The sequence below is a fragment of the Plecotus auritus genome (genome assembly GCF_963455305.1).
Source record: "Plecotus auritus genome assembly, chromosome: 2".
Taxonomy (NCBI): domain Eukaryota; kingdom Metazoa; phylum Chordata; class Mammalia; order Chiroptera; family Vespertilionidae; genus Plecotus; species Plecotus auritus.
The window spans coordinates 69,145,835-69,168,999 of record NC_137771.1 but is presented as its reverse complement, the minus strand read 5'-3'; the positions used below and the strand labels follow the sequence as shown (position 1 = coordinate 69,168,999).

General features: G+C 42.0%; 1 protein-coding gene and 2 pseudogenes across 3 annotated transcripts in view; 2 read left to right on the top strand and 1 right to left on the bottom strand.

Moving 5' to 3' along the window:
* Positions 1-23,165, bottom strand: part of LOC308242857 (guanylate-binding protein 6-like) — a 187,536-nt gene that overhangs the window by 4,567 nt on the left and 159,804 nt on the right. Inside the window, exons 3-8 of the mRNA XM_080657554.1 lie at positions 13,612-13,707; positions 10,361-10,564; positions 9,293-9,420; positions 5,274-5,383; positions 4,872-5,068; positions 1,339-1,584 (exon numbers count right to left, since the gene is read on the bottom strand). Of these exons, the coding sequence (XP_080513680.1) occupies positions 1,339-1,584; positions 4,872-5,068; positions 5,274-5,383; positions 9,293-9,420; positions 10,361-10,550 (871 nt within the window). The 5' untranslated portion in view covers positions 10,551-10,564; positions 13,612-13,707. The remainder of the gene's footprint in view (positions 1-1,338; positions 1,585-4,871; positions 5,069-5,273; positions 5,384-9,292; positions 9,421-10,360; positions 10,565-13,611; positions 13,708-23,165) is intronic.
* Positions 18,590-19,424, top strand: LOC308241088 (phospholipid scramblase 3-like; annotated as a pseudogene). The gene has a single exon. The product of its transcript is annotated as a phospholipid scramblase 3-like (transcript).
* Positions 21,755-22,066, top strand: LOC308242872 (E3 ubiquitin-protein ligase RBX1-like; annotated as a pseudogene). Its single transcript has one exon. The product of its transcript is annotated as an E3 ubiquitin-protein ligase RBX1-like (transcript).

The window sequence follows — 23,165 nt, the reverse complement described above, 5'->3', positions numbered from 1 at the left end:
CTGCCTGAGAGTGTACTTTGCTTTTCACTTTAATAAACCTTGCCGTTATTGCATAAAACTCCTCCTACATCAGGGTCCCTGAAATTCCTTTCACACAATACCACAGAAGAACATATTTCCTCCAGTAACACTATTGTCCCATTGACTCTTAATTTTTATGTTTCTTTAGACCATAAGGCTAAAATAATTCAATATACTCCTTTATCTAACATACTAAAGGGTATCTGGAAAACATAATTTCCCATTGAAAATCTTAGAAGCAAATTGTAGACAGATGAGGCAGGGTAAATGTGATCCTATTTTTTTCTGAATTCTGAAGATTCCCATAAATTTTCAGAGCTTTATGGGCTAATGTGCATTATTAAATTGCTGTAAATGCCCAAAATATCTTATGTATTCTTCTTGCAACTCTCATCTTACCTAATAAAGAGGGAATATTCAAATTGACCATCACACCGTAACGGTCAAGATGGCTGCTCCCACAATGGAGGCAGGGATTCAGTAATACAAAATGGCTGTGCCCACAGTGGAGGCCAAGTTCCTATAACGAGCCTTAACGAGCAGGGACCTGAGGCTACATGGGGCTGGGCTGGGGCAGGGGACCTGAGGCTGCACCACCTGCCTGGTGGGGCTTGACAGGGGACCTCAGACCATTCCCCACACCTGGCAGGGCTTGATGGGGACCTCAAGGTATGCCCCTGCCCTGGCCCAGGGCAGGGGAACTCAGGCCATGCACCCCACCCCAGGCTGGGGGACCTGAGGCTGCACCCCCCGCCTGGCAGGGCTTGACGGGTCTGGATCTTGCCCAATGGGGGTGGGGCCAGCCGGGTCTGAGGCACACACGGTTGTGCGGGGACTTGACTCTGGGTCCTGCAGCACACCCCAGACTCTGACAAGAGGAAGATTGTCATATACATTTTACTAATTTTCTTTCATCCCTGAAACTTCTATTATAAAGGGCAAATAGCAATATTAAAATATTTCCTCTAATTAATTCCCTTTTAATGTGCACAAATTTCCTGCACCGGGCCACTAGTACATTATGAAGAACTTCAACTGAGGAAACAGTATATTCTGTTTTTTAGCCCCAGTTAGTGATTCATTAAGATTAGAAGATTTTTATATGTATGGATACTGCAGATTTTGCTGATAAAGGTTGTAATTTTGGAGACAAATTTGTAAACATCCAAAAGTATGATAAGTACACAATTGTCATCATGGAGTATGAACATCTATGACTCATAATTCCATATAGAATCAAAAAGAAATCCTAGAGAACACATCCTATAATATATTAAAAAAATATGAGGCCCCACAAAATGTGAAATGGAGACTCACGTTTCCCAGTGATTATGATTCCCTCTCTGAGGGTCTTGGTCCTTGCCTGGGTGAAGATGTAAGAACAGAAATTCTTTGTTTCTTCCTTGAAGTTAGGATCCAGTTGGTTGTCTGCAATCTTCTCCATATTGGCTAGGAGTTTTTTGTCATTTGTTGGCCGGTCAAAGACAAAACACTTCCGCCTTGGAAAGAAATGCCGGATGCACTCTCTTGGGAGATTAGATATTTGAGCTTTGTGACTCATGCCTGAAAGATTAAAACAAACAAAAACAAAACAGGTATTACAGTAGTAGCAGACTTAGGACAAGGGATCTAAAGATTTTTATGACAGGGATTTTTGTATCTTTGAGGCATTCTCTCTTTATAACTTGTTTATAACTTCTTTAGCATGGACATCCAAATGATTCTTTAACATCAAATATACCATTACACATCTCTGGGAAAAATTTTTTGAAGACATCAACATGGTTAAAAAAAAACAACAATGACCTGTTGTTGCTATCAGACCTAAAAATGGAAGAGTATTGTGTATATTGTCTATATCGCTTACAGAATGAATAACAGAAACATGGGTCAAACGTATGTTTTTGGTCTATTTGATCCCATGAGGAAATGAAGCTGTGGATCAAAATGAAGAGCCCAAACAATAATTAATGAAGCAATGTTAAAAATAACACCAGATTATTTAAGGAAAACAGTTTAGATGCTAAAAATGAAGTGTACAGCATTAGCTTTTAAAAAAATAAAATCCTCTGAAGAGTGAAGAGTAAATGTAGCTAAAACGTAATTTTAAGATACCACCATTAGTCTCTAAATTCTTTAAGGTAAAGAATTATATTTCATCTTATAGCTTTGCTGTGTAGCCTATTTCTCATTGACTTGAGAAACCATAAATAGAAACATGAAATCAAGAGTGTATAAATCAGAAGTGATATTTCTTTCAAGATTTCATCAGATACCTACATGCCCAGGTAAATAGAACCCATTCATATATTTTTATTATTTTGAAATTATAGCATGGGTAAATATGTGGAAATGGAAAAAAAGCTATGATACAGAAAGAAAGATTTACCATTATTAAAATTTCTATAATGCTCAAAGGAATCTATGGATTCAACACAATCCCTCTCAAAATACCAATAGTGTTTTTCACATCACTACAATAAATAATCCAAAAATGTATATGAGGCCATAAAAGACCCTGAATAGCCACAGAAATACTGAGAAAGAAGGACATAGTTGGAGGTATCATGCTACCTGATCTCAAACTATAATACAATGCTATGGTAATCAAAACAGCATAGTGCTGGAATAAAAACAGACATATAGATCAATGGAACACAACAGAGTCCAGAAATAAACCCACACAAATATGATCAATGAATAGATGACAAAGGAGGCAAAACAACATACAATGGGGTAAAGTCAGTTTATTCAATACATGGTGTGGGGAAAATTGGACAAATACACACACAAAAATGAAAGTACATGACCTTACACCATATACAAGAATAAGCTCAAAATGGATTAAAGGCTTAAATGTAAGTCTCAAAATTATAAAATTACTATAAGAAAACAAAGGAAGTAAAATCTCAGATATTTTTCTTAGCAATGTATTTCTTTTCATATCTTTCCTCTGGTAAGGGAAACAAAATAAATAAACAAATGGGACTACAGCAAGCTAAATAGTTTTTGCACAGCAAAGAAAGCCATAAACAAACATACAACCACCTGAATGGGAGAATATATTCTCCAATGACACATCTAATAAGGGGTTAATATCCAAAATTTATAAAGTACTTATACTATTCACCATAGGAACAAACAATCTGATTTAAAAGTGAGCTGAGGACCTGAATAAAAACTTCTCCAAAGAGGACATACCGTGGCCAATATAGGTATGAAAAGATGTTCAACATTGTTAATCATCAGAGAAATGCAAGTTAAAACCACAATGAGATATCACCTCATGCTGCTCTGAATGGCTCTCGTCAATAAATCAACAAAGAATACGTGTTGGCACTGTTGGTGGGTATGCATATTTGTACAGTTACTATGGAAAAGAGAATGGAGGTTTCTCAAAAGAATTAAAAATAGAACTACCTTATGGCCCAGTGACTTTACTCCTGGTTATATATCTGAAGAAATCTAAAACACTAATTCAAAAAGAAAATATGACTCCTATATTCATTGCAGCATTATTTACAATAGCCAAGATATGGAAGTAACCTAAGTGCCCAAGAACAGACAAGTAGATAAAGAATAGGTAGTACATACAGTATACACAATGGAATACTACTCTATCATAAAAAGGAATGAAATTGTATGCTCAGTGAAATAAGTTAGAGAAAGAAAAATATCATATGATTTCACTTATATGTGGATTCTAAAGAACAAAATAAACAAACAAAATTGAAATAGATTAATAGATACCGAGAAAAAATAGATACTGATGCCTGCATGAAGAGAGGAGCACAGGAGGGGGGGAATGGGGCCAGTTGGGGGCGACCAGGCTGGCAGGGGAGCAGTTAGGCATTAATCAGGCTGGCAGGGGCGTGGTTAGGGGGTGATCAGGCTGGTAGGCAGAAACAGTTAGGCACAATCAGGCAGGCAGGCAGGCAAGTGGTTGGGAGCCAGCAGTCCCAGTTTGTGAGAGGAATGTCCGACTGCCAGTTTAGGCCCGATCCCACAGAGGGGTCCCAGATTGAAGAGGGTGCAGGCTGGGCTGAGGGACACCCCGCCCCGCCCTGGTGCACAAATTCTATGCACCGGGGCTCTAGTAGTTAATAAAATTGTAATAACTATGCATCGTGCCAGGTGGGTACTTGAAATATAGTGGAGATCTAGTTGTAAATTATGTGTTATCTAACCACTATGCTATGTATATTTGAAAATAACACAAAATGATATTGAGTTTAAACTACAGTTGAAAAAGAGAATTATTTTTAAAATAAAATATCTATGATATATAAATTAAAATTATATTCTGATAATTATCAAAAAATACACAAAAGGATAGATTGAAAAGACAAAATATACTTCTTCAGGATTATTAGAACATAAAGTCATTTTTATAGATTACATATGTATAAAGACATTAAAAAGTTATATGCCCATTTTAGATGAATTATATCTAATTACATGAAAGGTATTTTTAATTAGATAGGCTTTTCATTGTAATTTTATGCCTACCAAGTATCTGATCAGCTGTTTTCCTCAACACGGAAAAGCAGAAACTAAAGTAATAAATATAAGTGTCTGGTCTTTAGAAGGCTTTACCACCACTGTATTCAAAGTTACAATTGGATTCTAAATTACTATGTGTAAAGAATAAATTGGTTATGAAATGGGTTATGAATAGTTTTACTCTACTTTAGGCTCTACTTTTCTTAAGTAAACTTAAACTCCAGTCCATAAAGCTTTTCACCCCATTCCCAGCCACCATTTCTGCAGACTTCTAGTCTCAAGTACAAATGCAACTCCAGACATGATGTTTAGTACCTCCCATCCACTGCCCAGCCATGCTCTGTTACCTGGAATCAGCTTCAAGGCATTCTCCAGGTACTCATCTTCTGTGATAGGGTGGCCATTTAATTCTAGCTCCAGGGAGAAATCCCGTACGGTCCAGATAAAGTCTGGAAAGAAACTCACAAACTCTGCTGAATCTTCTACTCCATCTGGTGTAGGGGAGGATTTTGCCCTGATGAGTTCTGTCAGCTCTGTCACATAACTAGGACCTGGCTAAGGAAAATAAACTTTCTACCCACAATTCCCACATTTCTCTCATTAAAAGAAAGAGTATTATAAACACTCTCTTTCACTCTGGTTCCTTTTGGTCTACCAAAGGCAACTAAGTGAGAGGGAAGGAGAAACTGACTGGATCTCCATTCCCATAGCCTCCATGACACATGGAGATTGGGTTCCTGGAAAGATACTGCAGCTGCTCCAGGGCCTGGTGGTTGATGGTGCTCAGGCTGTTGTAGACGAAGCTGCTACACAGAAGCACGGCCAGGGCAAAGATCCACGAGTCATTCTTAGGGTCGCCCTGGAAGTACATTAGGGCAAGACATTCAGGGGTTTACCCTATAGAAATTCATTCAGACACTAAGTCTAACAGTCCTTCACTTTATTTCAGGTATGTACTCACCATGCAAACAAGTAAGTTTGAAGATGGGCATAAATATACATATTAACTTTAACAATTACAAAGACATTTCTTGTGACTATGCTTCTTTCATATATAAAAGGATTTTGTCATCACAGGGTTTTCTTTTTAATGAAGTGGATGAAATAAATAACATATAAAGTAATTTAGTGCAGTACCTAGTGTGCTATTATATTTAAATGAACAGTGTTAGCACATATTTATTCTACATATATTTGTTGGACATGGACTCTATAAAATATTCCATAATTGACGTAACTAGGGATGTATTCAAGAAATATTTATGGGAAGCTACTGAATATTTCTACTGTTGTTAAAATTAAAAAGCAGTTTAAAATGATAAATATTACTTTCATAATGACTATTTCAAAGCATAACAAACATCTATAGCAATGAATATTACAAGGATAATATCTATACAATGCTTACATTAATATAACATATATAAGCATTGAAAACTTTAGCTATAGTAGTAAATGAAGGGTGGGAGGGAAGACATCAACAAAAAAACTTGTATGCATATATGCACAAAATATGGACACTGACAATAGCGCGCCAAAGGCCTGCAGAGGGGATAGATGGTGGTCAATAGGAGGGGAAGAAGGAAAAAATATGTAATACTTTCAATAATAAATATAAATTTTAAGAAGTTTTAAAGTAAAATTTACAAGTCTAGCATGGAAGACCAGAGCTCTGAAAGTTGCAAAATCTTACATAACATGAAGTCTTCCTCAGCACATTGATTGAAAATTAAAGACTTAGCAGAGTGTGAATTTGATTAAATGAAGGTAACCTGCAGGTGGGAAGATCCACAGAAGCAAAAGTAGATAAGGCAGCATACAGAAGTCTTTTCAATAAAAGTAGAGTTATTTGATCTAACTGGAACATAGGGTAGGTCAAGAAGTTAAAGCTGGATAGTGAGCCTCGTGCAACCAGATGAAAGACCTTAAAGGAGGGGTTAATTTGTGTGTATAAAATACAGCAGGTCTAAATAATGGCAAAATACAGAATTTTTGTTTTATTATAAACACTGTCTCAAGTTGTTGCCCAGAGCAAAAGTGGAAAATACCTAGAAAATTTCAGAGTGAAATGCTGATTCGCTTATTTACATTCCAAAGCCCAATTTAAAAAATGACTATAATAAGAAGTGGCACTTATTTCACACAATAGGTTATTTAGTCAGCATGATTGTTTGATACTAGAGGCCCAGTGCACAAAATTCATGCATGGTGCAGGGGTGGTGTCCCTCAGCCCAGCCTGCACCCTCTCCAATCTGGGACCCCTCGAGGGATGTCTGACTGCTTGTTTAGGCCCAATCTCACCGGGATGGGGCCCACCAGGATTGGGCCTAAACGGGCAGTTGGACATCCCTCTCACAATCCAGGACTGCTGGCTCCCAACTGCTCGCCTGCCTGCCTTCCTGATTGCCCCAAACTTCTTCTGTCTGCCAGCCTGATCACTCCCTAACCACTCCCCTGCCAGCCTGATTGATGCCTAACTGCTCCCCTGCCGGCCCGTTTGCCCCTAACTGCCCTCTCCTGCAGGCCTGGTCACCCCAAACTGCCCTCCCCTGTAGGCCTGGTCCCCCCCAACTGCTCTCCCTTGCAGGCCTGGGTCCCCCCCAACTGCCCTTCCCTGCAGGCCCAGTCACCCCCAACTTCCCTCCTATGCCGGCCCAGTCACTACTAACTGCCCTCCCCTGCTGGCCTGATTGCCCACAACTGCCCTCCCTTGCAGGCCTGGTCCCTCCCAACTGCCCACCCCTGCTGGCCATCTTGTGGTTGCTCTTTTGTGTCCACATGGGGACAGGATCTTTGACCACATGGGGGCAGCCATCCTGTGTGTTGGAGTGATGGTCAATTTGCATATTACTCTTTTATTAGATAGGATAGAGGGCTGGTGCATGGGTGGGGGCCAGTTGGTTTGCCCTGAAGAGTGTCCCGGATCAGGGTGGGGGTTCCTTGGGGCATGGGGCGGCCTGGGCAAGGGGCCTGTGGTGGTTTGCAGGTCAGCCATGCCCTCCGGCAACCCAAGTGGAGGCCCAGATATCTGGGATTTATTTATCTTTTACAATTGAAACTTTGTAGCCTGGCGCAGAGCCAAGCCTTCTGCTCGCTCCGTGGCGGCAGCCATTTCTGATGGGATTTATGTATCTTCTATAATTGAAACTTTGTAGCCTTAAGCGGAGGCCAAGCCAGGCCAGGGCTGCAGAAGCTTGGCTTCCTCCATCACCGGGGGCAAGCCTAGCCTCCTGCTCTCTCCAGCTCCATGGCTGCCGCCATTTTTGTTGGGATTTATTTATCTTCTATAATTGAAACTTTGTAGCCTGGAGTGGAGGCCTGGGCCATCCAGGGTGTGCGGAAAGCTTGGCTTCCTCCATCACCGGGGAAACCCAAGCCTCCCTTCTGCTCTCTCCATAGCCGCAGCCATCTTGGTTGGGTTAATTTGCATACTCACTCCTGATTGGCTGGTGGGCTTTGGCTTGTGGGTGTAACGGAGTGATGGTTAATTTGCATATTACTCTCTTATTTGATAGGATACTTTACAATAAAGAGCTAATACGCTAATTAGAGTGGACAGCCAAATGACCTTTCAGAACAACCTGCCAGAACGACCAGAGGGTGGGGGGTGGGGCCAGTGAGCTTTCGCCTCCACGCCAGCCATGGTGGTCCCATCGCCCCCCCTCCCCTTCCACAGAGGCAGTGGGAGAGGCGGTGGTTTGTGCCAGTCTAGTCCTGGCGCCACACCTTCCACAGAGGTGGCCGCAGAGGAGCGGTCCTAAGCTGCAATTGGATATCCCCCAAGGGCTCCCGGGCTGCCAGAGGAATGTCTGACTGCCAGATTAGGCACCATCCCCCAGGGAGTGGGCCTAAACTGGCAGGTGGACATCCCCCCCTTAGGGGTCCTGCACTGGGAGAGGGTGCAAGTGAGGCTGAGGGACCACACGAGTGCACGAATTTTCATGCACCAGGACTCTAGTATAAAAATAATCACAGCCCTAACCAGTTTGGCTCAGTGGATAGAATGTCAGCCTGCAGACTCAAAGGTCCCAGGTTTGATTCCGGTCAAGAGCATGTACCTTGGTTGTGGGCACATACCCACTAGGGAGTGTGCAGGAGGAGGCAGATCGATGTTTCTCTCTCATCAATGTTTCTAACTCTCTAACCCTCTCCCTTTCTCTCTGTAAAAAATCTATAAAATATATTTTAAAAATTAAAATAAAAACAAAATTTTAAGTCTTCTTTGGGTAGAAATAGAAAGTTGTAGAAATTTAGTTACTATTTCCAAATAAGTCTCAAACAAAAGAAGAAAAGGAGAAATCGTTCATTTTACCCTTTAGTAGAAAAGTAAAATATCAAAGACCCATCTTAAAATGTTGTAGGATAACCACATGCTTTTATAGAGCTATCTCATTCAGAGGTGTCTCAGATCTTCCAGAATGCTAGATGAGTGCTTGGTGAACTTCACCAGAGGACCAAAGACTCTATGAGGACAGGGCTTTTACATGGGTCACTAGTATCTACAGTACTAACTTAGAGACCTAGAAATATTGTGCTCAGCAACTGTTTACTAAATTGAATCAAATTATTCATGAGTGCCTAGAAATAGAAAAAAAATTGCTCAATGTACCATGACACCTTAACTAGAAATAAGAGTTAAACAACTGAGAATTTGCCTGATGTATAGTTGGATTTCTAGATTTCAAAAATTGATCAAGCAGTTAAGTTAAAGAGTTCATTATGATAAAATCCATAATGAAACAATTTTGTCTTTGACTCTCTGCCTTACCTTTTCCACATCGCCCAGGCCCTCAGTGTCTAGAAGGACCAGAGTGCAATCAGGCTTATAGGGGTGAGGCACACACCACATCCAGATGCCCTTGGTTTGAGACTGCACCGTAGAGCCCAGAGGGAAACCTATAAAAGAAGAGGAGACCCAACCCACAGTGACAATAGACAATCTAAGCAGCCAAGGGACTATAAAATCAGACTTTTTGGAATGGAAGTACCCCAGAATATAAGATGGTGCTTTCTCTATTTTGTAAGAATTCTTTACTTTGTGTGTCATCTATTTGAAGGAGGAGATGAATGTTAACTGTGAAAATGATACCCAATAAGAGCTCACAATGGAGGTGAAGTGCACCTCCATGAATCAGACATAATAAATGTCATTGAATACCATATAAGAGCATTTTAAAGAATGGTCCAGTAAAGGCCAAATAGAAGTCGATAGAAGAGAGACGTCTAAAGAAAAAGAAATTGAGATAATATTTTTCCAATCAAAGTGATAAAAATAAAAATGGCAAATGGTGTGGGAAAGGTTGTTAACAACAATGGGATGTGAACTCACAAAAATCTTTAAACATGATGATAGGTATAAAAATGTCTTTATACATTAATGGGAATATTCTATAGAGAGAGCAAAACATGTTACGAGCAAGAGAGGAGGCACAATTTCAAGATCTCAGTGTTGGCACAGGTAAAAGGAGTCTATGCATAACTATGAGGGATTTTCCTTAACAGGAGTAAAACCTGAATATGGTAATAGAATATATTAAAGTAATAATTTAGTGGTAAGAATTAAACTTAGAAGTTTGTTTTGTTGAGAGGAGTGTAGTTATCACTTCATGTAACCAGGGAAGAAAACTAATAAGCTGTGATATAGTTAGAGTAAAAACAATTGGCCTCTGCCTAAGATAATACTCATTAAGGTAGTAATTTATTAGTAAGAATTAGAATTAGTAGATTGGTTTATTGAAAGAAATTTCGCTCTTTCTTCATGTGCCTAGTGAAAAAAAAAAAAGACACTGATATAGCTAGAGTCAAAGAATTGTCCTCTGCCTGAGACACCACTCACCGTGATTCTGTCCTGCAAGCCGATTCATCAAGTAGGATTTGCCTGTACGATACAGTCCTGCAATGGCCACGACCACCACTGGCTGAGAAATCTGGTCAAGAATCTCTAGAGCTTCCTGATTCACTGATAGATGCTCATTGTTGTTTTCCACCAGACAAATGGGGGCCATCATGTTGGGAGTAGATGCCATGGCAACCTGCAAACCTAGAAGAACATCCCAGTGGAAATAAGCTTACAATGTTATTCTCTGAAACAGAGTTGTGCAAAGCACCCATCACCTTAAGACAGTGTTCGTGTTCTACTTTGCTTCTGACACAGTAGCATAGGCCAAGCCCTACAGTGAAAAATTCATCTATTTTTAATTCTATAATTACAGTGAATCTCTGCAAGGGCCAAAGTGTTCCCAATGCTGTGAGGACCTCAGATTGAATGTTATTGCTGGCACTGGGCAGCCACATCTTGTAATGCAGTCGAGTGGCTCTACCCTATGTCAGGGTCACCACTGAGAAGCAAACCCATCACCTAATGTGAACATCCTCTCCCCAAACTTAAGGTTTAACCAGCTGCTAAGAGGATGCTGAGGAAGGACCTGACTGGGACCAGAGCGACCTGAAGACATAGCCAAGAAATTTTAAGGCACAGGTTTCATGCATTGCTGGAGGCTAATTCCATGAGATCATAACTATGCAAGAAGTTCATCAGAAGGCTAATGGATTTTGGTGCTGCAGCAGGGCTGAAAATCTGCATATTTCCTGCTGATGAACAGATGTATGCATTTCCCCTAACCTGATAATCCTTTACTGTTTACCAAATCTTACCTTTGATATGTATATCTGCTTTGCTATAGGCCAAAATGTGGGAATAAAAAGCCCTGGGTCCAGAGATTCAAGGAGCTTAGTCACTAGAACTAAGTTTCCATCTGGCTTTCCCCAAAATGCCTTCCAAATTCATATTTCTTCTCTAGTCTCTTCATTCATTTATGCACAGCCCTTCTCCAGATTCCTGAACTCTAGCAGCTGCAGGGAAAGACAAGACTGCGACAATGCATCTCACTGTCTCATGGTCCTACTTGTTGAGAACAGATATAGAACTAGTGATGAGTATGACTAGTATTCATCACAATCTGAGGTTTTAGATGGACAAGTTTGTTTGACATATGACAGACCAATAAAATGTAATATCTATGGCTCCATTTATGATACTGAAGGGACTGAAGGAGTTTGAGGTTCCAGAAGAGAAACAGCTTTGGTTTTCTGCTATTTTAGAAGTCTTCAAAATCCTTTTGGCCACAAAGTTTAACAGTCATCCCTTGGTCAGAGAAACTGAGTCATGTGATATTTATTTTGTTTTTCACAATGAAGTTTGCATCAAAATTTAAAAATAAACTTATGTTATAAGCCAATAAAAAGCATATATTAATAAAACAGTCAATAAAGAAGATTAAGAAGACCTCACAAATTCTGCATCCTCCATGTCCTGTTAAAAATATTTGTGTGAAAATATCAAGTGGGTGTGCATAATTCCTGGACATGTCTGACAAAGGACTTCGTTAGGGCGGAGAAAGTACTTCTTATATTCCAGGAAGTGCTGTGCTGGTCCTTCCTAATTTTCAGAACATACCAAGAATGAAGCTAGCCGGGAGGTGTCCTAAGCAAGTTTGAGCCTGAGCAGTGAATTATAGCCGTGTCAGGGGACAGCATGGTCCTTTCCCAACCTTTAAGGATGTGACTGGGAGCTGGGGGTGAGGCCCCAATCATAAGGCAGCCCATCTGTGTCTGGTCCCCTTTCTTTCTTTCTTTCTTTCTTTCTTTCTTTCTTTCTTTCTTTCTTTCTTTCTTATTTCTTTCTTTCTCTCTTTCATTCTTTTTTTCTTCCTCTTGCTCTTTTTCCATTCAACAAAAAAAGCCAAACCAGAGCTCTCTGAGCCAAGTCTGCTCTTGAGAAAAAAATTAAATTAAAAAAATTTAAATTTAAAATTTTGTGTAAGCGGTGAATCTAATGTGGAATTAGAATAGGACCAATAGTCCAACCTAGTGCACATTACAATGAGGAACACTGAGCTCATGCCTGAAGAAGCTGCCTCCATGCCCCATCCCATTAAACAGCCAAGAGAAGACCCTAATCTCTCATCTCTCCATGCACCCACATTCTCTGCTCCACTTGCTGCTGTCCTGGTTATGGGAAGTCCTACTAAGCTGTCACCTCACAACTACCACTGCCCCTAATGGGGAAGCTAAAGCCAGCAGCTGAGCCCTGTAGTCCAGGCTACCAGGCTACAGGTCTCCCTACCTCTCCAGTCCTCAGTCCATTCTGAATCAGAAAGTGAGAGGTTTAAGCTCAGGAACAAGTTGCTGGCAAAAGAAAGTTGAATTCCCACTTCTGTGCCACAGCTCCTCAGGTCAGTGTGTCCCAGAACAAGCTCCCAGGTCCTTCTCACTCCTCCTACCACTTTTCTGTTGCTAGTCTACAGAAGTTTAAAAAAAAAAAAAAGCTGAGAAACTTTTTTTTTTTCATTCTTACAAAGGACTCAGCAAAACAACTGAACCAAAAAAAACCAATAACTGATGTAATTTTTTGGTAGGGTCTAAACATTTGGAAACTGCAGAATGAAAACCCGGCTTAGACCTTATAGTTATTTTTAATAGTTGATTAAAATATGTGAGAATGAAGTATTTCATCTATATACGACTTTATAGAATCTTTGGAATACTAAATACAGTTAATACAATAAAGAATGTTTTAATGTTTAAATTGTATGTTAAGGATCATCTTCCCTCTGTTTTTTCAATGTCCCACAGACATCAGGGAAATGTGTGAGATGGGGAGGGGAAGATGGAGGAAGTGACTGCAACCAGAGCTTCTTAGGAAAGGACAGGTTTGGTTCCTCAGTCACAGAAAGGACTTCAGCCCCTTCAAGCAGGTGATGTAGGGTGCACTCCTCCTTCTCCCAGGCAGGGCTCTTTGTGCAGCCTGGGAGGGTGTCAAAGAGGGAGCTGGGCATCCCAGGAACAAGCTGTGCCTGCTGCCACCCTGCAGCAGCCTTCCATCCAAACAGAGGGGCTGAGCTGCCTCCACCTTATAGCCCACAGGCCACCCCTCCTCTGCCCCCACCATAGGCCAGCTGCCTCCAGGGCTGACAGTGGGGAGCCTTTGCTTCCAGTGCCAGGTGTGCTGCTCTGGAGCACGCATTGTTATTGTTGATGTTACTTAATGAACATGTGCAGGAAATCCAAGTCTATGAGCGAACTTACCTGTCTCCTAAGCTGCAGACAGCGGATAAATTCTCTCCTCTTGCCTTGCTCCTCAGGAGTCTGGCTCCCCAGGGTGCTCACAGTTCTCTTTAGAAGCTGAAAATCAAGCCGGATATTACAGCGAAGCAGATTTCAGTGGGGTTGAGAAGAACTAAAATCGAAAGGACACATCCTTATCTGGGAAGTTAAGTGCTGGACTTTCACCCCTCTCCCCTCCACCCTAAGGCATGAGATGGGCCAGGGTGGGAGGACATATTTCGCTCACACCCAGCTCAGAAATCCCAGGCTGGCACCTCCTCCTCAAGGGGCTTGTGTCCCCTGACCCCACAGTGAACACAGCTGCAGGTCTGAATGTGAGCCAGTAACAGCAGGCTGACAGGTCTACAGCCTGCCTCTCAGAGGTACTTTGGAAAGGCAATGAGGTTATTCTTATTGTTGTTGTTTTAATTTTATGCTAAGACTGCCTTTTCATTTCTGGCTTTTTGAAAAACTTTTATTTTTAATTTATCCTTCTTCATTATCAATGACTGTGTGCATAAAACTGGCCTGTTTTTCCAATCAAGAGATAATCACTAGTATTTTGTAGCATGTTCTCCTACTTACTCTTTTGTGTTGTTTTTCTTTGTGGTGGCTCTGTGGGGGATTGCAAGGGTCCTGAGTTTATATTTTGAGTGTTTCTTTCAGTGAAATTACATAAAAATACAAACTCCAAAGTGAACATTCAAAATGAACAAATAAATCATAACCATCAACAAGTTTTTAAAAGTTTACAAGTGCCACAAATATTTTCTGTTTTCTGGTTTAATCGTCTATTTTCATTCCCCATATTTGCATTTTCATCTGAATAATAATTCAGGTAAAAATATGTAATTGTACAGGATTTCACTCCATTAGACTACTAAAAAAAACTGTAATCAAAGTATTTTTTGTTATACCTGTTGTCTTCTGGACGGATACAGGTAGGAGCTGTTATTAGAACAATTTTGGGTTAGTTTCATTGCTTATTTTTCTCTGCCTAGATTGAATATTCTGAGTTGGTTTCAAAGACATTAAAATGTTAATTCCACTTTCACCAATATGTTTGGTTGAAATTGGCTCTTTAACAACATAGTAAAAACAAAATAGCAGCAGCAGCTAGATGTTAGATTTATTTGTATAGATTTATCATAAGTACATTACTAAAATGAAATATTTGTTCCAAGAAAGCTGTTACATTGAATACTGTGTATGAAAGGGGCCACATGCTAACCTGACAAGCTCAGGGGAGGCCTGCATGGCAGCCTTGCAAACTTAGAGACCTAAAGGAACCACAAAGGATGGTCTGAAATTAAACTTTAACTAAAAGCAGTTATGGTGGGCAGTTACGTCCCAGGCCGGTATCTTCACTGACAAGGTCAACCTTTACCTTAACTGAGCTTATTTGTCTTTTTGCACCTATGATAACATACCCTTGAAATGTCTGGGAACTTGTAACTTCCCTTTTTTTCTGGACCCCTTGGGGCACAACCTAATGTGCTGGGCGCCAGGACAGATACCACAAATTCCTTCATTATCATGGTAATTGTTCCTGCACCCACCTAAGTATGTGTCCATCATTTTACTTTTTATCTAATCCCAAGGGTTCCCCCTCACCTCGCTTTCCTTTCTCCTGCCTCTCTAGTCTATCACCAATGGATTTCATGTAACCCACCTACATCTCTTTCCTTTGATTGCAATGTATAAATACAGATGTAACCCGCCATTCTCCAGAGCATTATTTCAATTCATTGAGGTTCTGCTTCCCAGCATAAGGTGTGTTGACAATTTGGTTCAAATAAACTCACAAAAATTATTTACAGGCTTCAATGGTTTTTTACGTTAACAATACAATATCATAACATAAATTAAAAATCTGAAAATTGAAATTTCCTCCTTTAGTATGGGATATAATACTACCGATTATGTTCTCATGGGAATGTTTCTCTTTTAATATAAGATTATATCCTAGACTTCTTATTTTTAGGGTTGTAATGTAATCATATTGTGTGATATTAGTTTATCAGTCTTTATAACTTGTCTATATTTGGGATTTTTAATTTTGACATTGCTATTGTTTTCCAGCAATACATGGTGGTACATTTCACTGGTACATCCTATCTAATAAAAGAGTAATATGCAAATTGACCGTTACTCCACTACACCCACAAGCAACACCCACAAGCCATGCCCACCAGCCAATCAAGAGCAAATATGCAAATAAACCCAACCAAGATGGCTGCAGCCACGGAGAGCAGGAGGGAGGCTTGGGTTTCCCTGGCAATGGAGGAAGACAAGCTTTCCACCTGCCCTTGCTGGCCCAGGCCTCCACTCAAGGCTACAAAGCTTCAATTATAGAAGATAAATAAATCCCAGATACCAGGGCCTCCGCTTGGGTCACCGGGGGGCTTGGCCAGCCTGCAAACCACCACAGGCCCCTCGCCCAGGCCGCCCATACCCCAAAAGAACCCCCACCCTGATCCGGGACACCCTTTAGGGCAAACCAGCTGGCCTCCACCCATGCACCAGGCCTCCATCCTATCTCATCCTATCTAATAAAAGAATAATATGCAAATTGACTGTCACTCCAACACACAAGATGGCTGCCCCCATATGGTCAAAGATGACTGCCCCCATGTGGACAGGGCAGTTGAAAGGGACCAAGCCTGCAAAGATAGACCATATATTGGTTCACAGGCAAAGTCTCTACAAATTCAAGAAGATAGAAATCCTATCAAGCATCTTCTCAGATCACAATGGCATAAAACTAGAAATCAACTACAATAAAACAATAAGAAAAAATCAAACATCTATAGGCTAAATAGCATGCTTTTAAATAATGATTGCGTTACCAGAGAGATCAAAGAAGAAATAAAAAATATCATGGCATCAAATGACAATGAAAACACAACAATTCAAAAATGATGATCATACATCATCACCAAGTGGGATTTATTCCAGAGATGCAAGGATGGAACAATATCCATAAATCAATAAATGTGATACATCACATAAACAAACTAAGAGACAAAAATCACATTATCACATCAATTGGTGCAGAAAAAGCATTTGACAAAATCCAACAGCCTTTCTTGATAAAAACTCTCAGCAAAGTGGGAATAGAGGCCAGCAGAGGAGGGAAGTTGGTGGCAACCGGGCCTGCAGGGAAAGGCAATTGGAGGGGACCCAGGCCTGCAGAGGAGAGCATTTGGGGGGGACCAGGCCTGCAGGGGAGGGCAGTTAGGGGAAAACAGGCTAGCAGGGGAGCAGTTAGGCATCAATCAGGCTGGCAGGGGAGTGGTTAGGGGGTGATCAGTCTGGCAGGCAGAAGTGGTTAGGGGCAATCAGGAAGGCAGGCAGGCGAGCAATTGGGAGCCAGCAGTCCTGGATTGTGAGAGGGATGTCTGACTACCAGTTTAAACAGGCAGTCGGACATCCCTCGAGGGGTCCCACATTGGAGAGGGTGCAGGCTGGGCTGAGGGACACCCCCTCCCCCCATGCACGAATTTCATGCACCGGGCCTCTAGTGTAATATAATTGTGAGGCCCATTGCCTTTGCATAATTAAAGATGAACAAAGTAAGGGTCTCACCTTTGTATAATCTAAACCTTGAAGGAGGTACATATAAAATAAAGAAAGAAGTGATCAGTGTTAAAAAATTGTTAGAAAAAAGTGCTTGTGTCTACAAAAGCAGCCATTAGTTACATTAGGAAAGGTTAGGAAGGTTTATAGATGACTTCATAGAAAAGTCTTATTTCTATTGGGTCTTAAAGAATGACCAACTTTTGAAAAAAGAGTGATTGGAGGAAAGATATTTTAAGGCAAAGGAAAGGAATGAGCAAATATACAAAAGTAGGAGCTAGATGCTAGAAAAAAGAGTGATTGGAGGAAAGATATTTTAAGGCAAAGGAAAGGAATGAGCAAATATACAAAAGTAGGAGCTAGATGCTAGAAAAAAGAGTGATTGGAGGAAAGATATTTTAAGGCAAAGGAAAGGAATGAGCAAATATACAAAAGTAGGAGCTAGATGCTAGCTATCAGCCAGGTCCAATGTAACCAGTGTAACAGGCTCTCTAGGAATCCTAATATATAAAAACCCAGGGTCTGTAACATCCAAAATGACGGATGGGTCAACCAAACGCCAGGCTACAGAGCTGAGGGAGCAGGAGCTGATCAGTGGCAGGGGTGACTGGCAAGCAGCTGAAAGGATGACCTGTTGGTTCCTCCTCCCGGCCTTCAGATTCCAATCAATCAGTGGCCGAGGCAGGGCAGAACTGGAAACTTAGTAGTCCTGCAGGTGCAATCTCAAGAGGACAGGCCAGGCACCAACGGACCAGTGCTGCTAGCATGATCCCGACAGCGCCGCCGGCCTCCTGAAACTTGGTTTCAGGCACTGAGGCCACTTCCCCTCCCTAGATGCTCCACAAGGTCACTGGAGCCCACCCCACTCCAGATGAATTGTAATCACTGCACATGGAAGAAATGTAGTAAAAAAATAAAAACGGATGACCAAGGGCCCGTCTCCACGAGCTCACGGGAGCCTCCGAGCACCGGGCACCCTGACTATTTTAGAGTCGTCAGCTGAGCAGGGGATGCAGAGGGCTCAGGAAACCTCCCTGGAGGTTGGGCCGTTGGTCTGATCTCGGATCCATCCCTCCTGCCGTCTGCCAACAGCCACCTCTGCGGAGAATGGGAGAACAAAGAGAGAAGGCGGTTCTGCAAATCCCAGAGGGAATCCAGGGTCCTAGGTACTCTGCCCTGCCCGCTGACACTTTCAGTCTCTCCTCGAGTCAGAGACGCTGCCTGAGAGACCCTGGGTGGGCACCTGGCGCAGCCGCCTCTCTGAGTTTGCCTGTTCGTCTTCGTGTCTGTCTGTGTCTGTCAGGCTGTCCCCGAGCTTATCTCCACTTCTAGAACTAAGCTTCTGGTATAGCAACAACCTGTGAACCCTCATCCCTTTCCTATGGCAGGATACTTTTCTCCCACAGGCTACACCCCTTCACCCCCTGCTCCCTACCCTGTGACCGCTGGGTACCTGGAGCAGGTGCAGCATCATGGGCCTGGACCAGCACCAGTGCCCGCCCACATGCCTGCCCCGGGGCCCGGCTTCGCTCTCTTCCCCTCGCCCGGCCCCAGTGCCCTGGGGCCTGCTGCAGTGCCTGCTGTCCCCCTCTTACCACTGCCCAGGGTACCTTCTGGCCTCAAATTCTTGTTGCCAATTGATCAGATCTTGATTCACCAGAGGGCTGCGCAAGTGGAAACGCTTCTAGGCTGGGAGACAAGTAACTGGTATGAACTGTGCTCAGGGGCTGGACAGCCCCTGGGTCAGGCTGCTGAAGAGAGAGACTGCTGTGCACATCTGTGCTGCGGGCCCGCGGGACCCTTCGCATCCATCTGGTGGACTCCAGGGACCCAGAGATTGAGGTACAGTTGCCACCAGGCACCACCATTGGCCATGTGCTGCAGACCTAGCATCCCTTCCTCCCCAAGTTCTCCATTCAAGATGCAATCGCCATATGATCCTTCGAGTGGTGGGGCCTTGCTGGACCTGTGGCTGTGGCACAGACACCAGCTTTGAGGCGAAGACTCCGGATGAGTCCCACAGTGTGGGCCACATCAGCAAACGGTGTGTGGGGGAGGGAGGGTTGCTCCTCACGGATGCAGATGACTTTGGCTTGCAGTTCCTGCTGGATCTGGACGTGTGAGTGAAGGCTGTACTGCTGGGAGCCACATTCCTCATTGACTACATGTTCTTCAAGAAGCGAGGAAGCACTGGGCCCTCTGCCATCACCATTTAGACGGCATCTCAGGGTGAGGACCATCACCTCAGCCAGAACTCAAGATGGTCACCTGGCCTGGCCTTGCCCCTCCTCAGAGGCTGCCCCTTTCCTCCATGTACACCAGAGGACAGACGGGGATGCCTAAGAGGCTGGGTCCATGGTGCCCCATCCCTACCCTACTCCCCTGGCCTCCTTCACCTGTGGCCCCCATAGAAGGGTATGTATGAGAACCCTCCCCCTGCTATCTCTCACCACTGTCTCCAGCCATCCCTCAGCACACAGGCATATCGGCTTTCAAACATGCCCTACTCACTTCCTCTCACCCCCTTCCAAGGCCTCTGCTCTGGATGGGGCCTTTGGAATCCAGACCTCTGGGGTTTTACAACAGAGCTGGGGTGGGAAAGGGTAAACAGCACCAAAGATGGCTGGTACGGCCACCCACCTCTGCCTCAGCTTGACCAATTAGTTCATCCTCAAAACGTGGCACTCAGAGGGGATCCCTACTTCCCCAGCAATGGCTCTAGGGCCTGATCCCCAGTGCCAACCTCCTTTCCCCCTTGGCCCTCCCCACAGCTGATGCTTGCTGCAGCTCTGTATGCCTTATTTAACCATCCCTTCCTTTCCTCTTCCTACAAAGGAGGCTTCATCTTTGTATGTTATATTTATATAAACTTTGTAACATTTTGGGAAAAAACAAAAACAAAAAAAACGATGACCAAGAGAATGCCGCAGTCAACGTCTGGAGTCCGGCTCAGGAGAACGGAGAGAAGGGAGAATTCCATAAGTTGGCTGATGCCAAGATTATTTCTGAGCAACTGCCTGGCATGTGACAGTTGTGTGACCACAGAGGAAGAAGTCCAAGTTTCTCAGAAGTGGTAAGGACCAGCAAGCAGGCGCGCAGTAAGGAGCGAGAGGTTCTGGACTGCATACGGGGGCAGGCCTGGCTGAGGGGCTCCCCACCCCCGCAGTGCACGAATTTCATGCACCGAGCCTCGAGTAAAGTAGAAAAATCAACTGGGGCCTGGATTATGGACAATGTTTCATAGGCAGGTGGAGACTTGATGGTTACTGGCATGCTCAGAGCCATGTGGGAAATCCATTTTATGGATGAGCCTTGAAAGCATTATACTAAGTGAAGGAAGCTGTTACAAAAATCATGTATTTTAGTATTTCATTCATATGAAATGCCCAAAATAGCCAAATTCATAGACATGAGAGTAGAGGTGGTTGCTTAGGGTTGGATAAGAGTGTGAGAGGAGCAGGGAGGTAAAAGCTAAAGTGTACTAGGTTTCACTTTCAAGATGGTGAAAATGCTCTAAACTTGAGTGGTGATGGTTGTACATATCTGAACACATGAAAAAAAAACTTTTTAAATGGATTAATTGTATGGTATATAAATTGTATCTTAATTTTTTTAAAAAAATTATTTAAGAGGCTGATGCTACAGCTTAGAAGGCATATTACAGCCCCACCACTATAGGCCCAACTGGTCATTCAGAGATTTCAGGTTCCTTCCATTATGTTGTTCTCTATGCACTAAGACATTGTGCACATCTGTAAGGTTTAAGGTTGAGTTACCCACATCTGTTATCTAGACAGTAAATGGAAAAGAATAACTGGTGACAAATGAGCTCAAAGTTCCCTGACCCAGACCCACAAGTAACATACTTGTAATTCTGTTCATACTCCATATGCACATTGCACCACCTAGATGCAAGAGCAGCTAAAAAGATTTAATTTCTATCTGGGTAGCCATGAGAGCATCTTTTAAAATAGGATTATGTAATATTTAGAGCTGAAAATTCTATCATATCTCTAAAACTATGTGCACCAATATAGAGAAAGCTTTGAAAGACCTTTATTCCAACTTGGCAATTTCTAGAGTTGAACATAAGCTGGGTTAGTATTGTGACTCTGTATTTACTGAGACACAGAGATTGATGCAAGATGAGTGCTTTGTGACAAATCAGCTCCAAAGAAAGAGAGTCCTTTGTTACCAACTGGCTCCAAGAGCCTGCATTCCTCTTCTCTCTCTTTTTTCTTCATTGTTATTCTTCTTATTTGTTCCAGGAGGCTACAATATTAAAATGTGAGTCTAGACTTTAAAGAATATAATTCTAGATAATTCTTTTAGCCTTCAAGTTAATACATTGTTGTTATTTTGGTATTATTTATCATATTTAAAGTTTATTAACTTATTTTTATTTATTATTATTATTATTATTATTATTATTATTATTATTATTATTATCATTGAAGAAAAATACACTTAGAGTGTTTTCCAAGCTTCCATGGTGGGAAATTAATTGGAAGAAAAAGTATCTTTGGACAGACTGTGTGTTTCCAACATGACAGCAACGATGGGTGTGGACACCCTGAGCGGCACCCACAGCACACGGGCAAGAAGAGCTTTGAAGTGAAAAAGTGGGATGCAGTAGCCCTCTGGGCCTGGGATACTGTGGTTGATAACTGTGCCATCTGCAGGAACCACATAGTGGATCTTTGCATAGAATGCAGGCTCACCAGGCGTCTGCCTCTTCTGAAGAGTGCACCCATGTGTGGGGAGTCTGTCATCATGCTTTTCACCTCCACTACATCTCTCTGGGCACGTGCATCTGCTGGACAACAGAGAGTGGGAATTCCAAAAGTATGGGCACTAGACAAAGAACATTCTCCCATCAAGCTCAACGGTTTTGTTATTCATTTAATGACTTGCCCTCCTGTTACTTAATTGTAAGTTAGATAGAACCGGGTCTTTTCTGCTTTGCCTTTTCAGTTTTATATTCCTGCAGTCCTATTGTGTTCTGTGTCAAATAAAAACCAGTTGGATTCCATTAAAAAAGTATATTTAAAAATATATTATATAATTATAAGTCACAAAAGTATAATATTGGTAAAGGAAGAATAATTGAAATGAGTTCTTAAACTGATGAAGGTTAATGAGATTTGATTATTATTATTATTTGAACTGAAATGAAATTTGAACTGAAATGAAATTTTTGCATGTTCTATTATTTTAACTCCAGAAAAAATGACCAACCATCCTCTTGTTGAAAGTGTGTTTATTTGGCACCAAGTGTACTCAGCTTGGTGGACCAGTGGAAATTCTTAGACAAGAAAAGTCTCACATTTTTAATCTTTATTGTTGATAGTATTACAATGTCCCCCTTTACCCCCCACCCCTTTTCCCCCACCACTTGGTTCCTGCCCCACCTCAGGCCTTCACCACCCTATTGTCTGTATCCACATGAAATCTTTGGTTAATCTCTTCCCAAACCCCCTCACCCCTTCCCTTGAGAAGATTGCAAATAGACAAACATAGTCTATTTTACATTAAGCAAAAATAAAGAAAGCCTAAATATAATGTCTGCACTATAAAAGTGAATGCAGATCCAAAACTGTAATAGATATGTGAATCAATAATATTGACTGTGTAAAAAATCATAATAATGTACTCTGGTATTTAAAAAGAGCAGATAAAATGAACATAAAATAATTCCCAAAGAGTCTGGATATAGATCAAGTCCTTATAAGGTCCTTGAATTGTTTTGAGGAGACAAAGTTGAGTAATTTTGGATTTCATGATTTAAGTCTAAAGATTGCCATCTATAATGTAATCAGTTAAAGAATAGAGCAATTTTTCAATTTCTGTACTGGGAGACGTAAAAATTATTTTCATACATCTCAGTAAGTAAAAAAAAAAACAAAAACAGACTGCTGAACGGGGTTCCCCTGATCTGGCAGCACCCACTGCGGCTG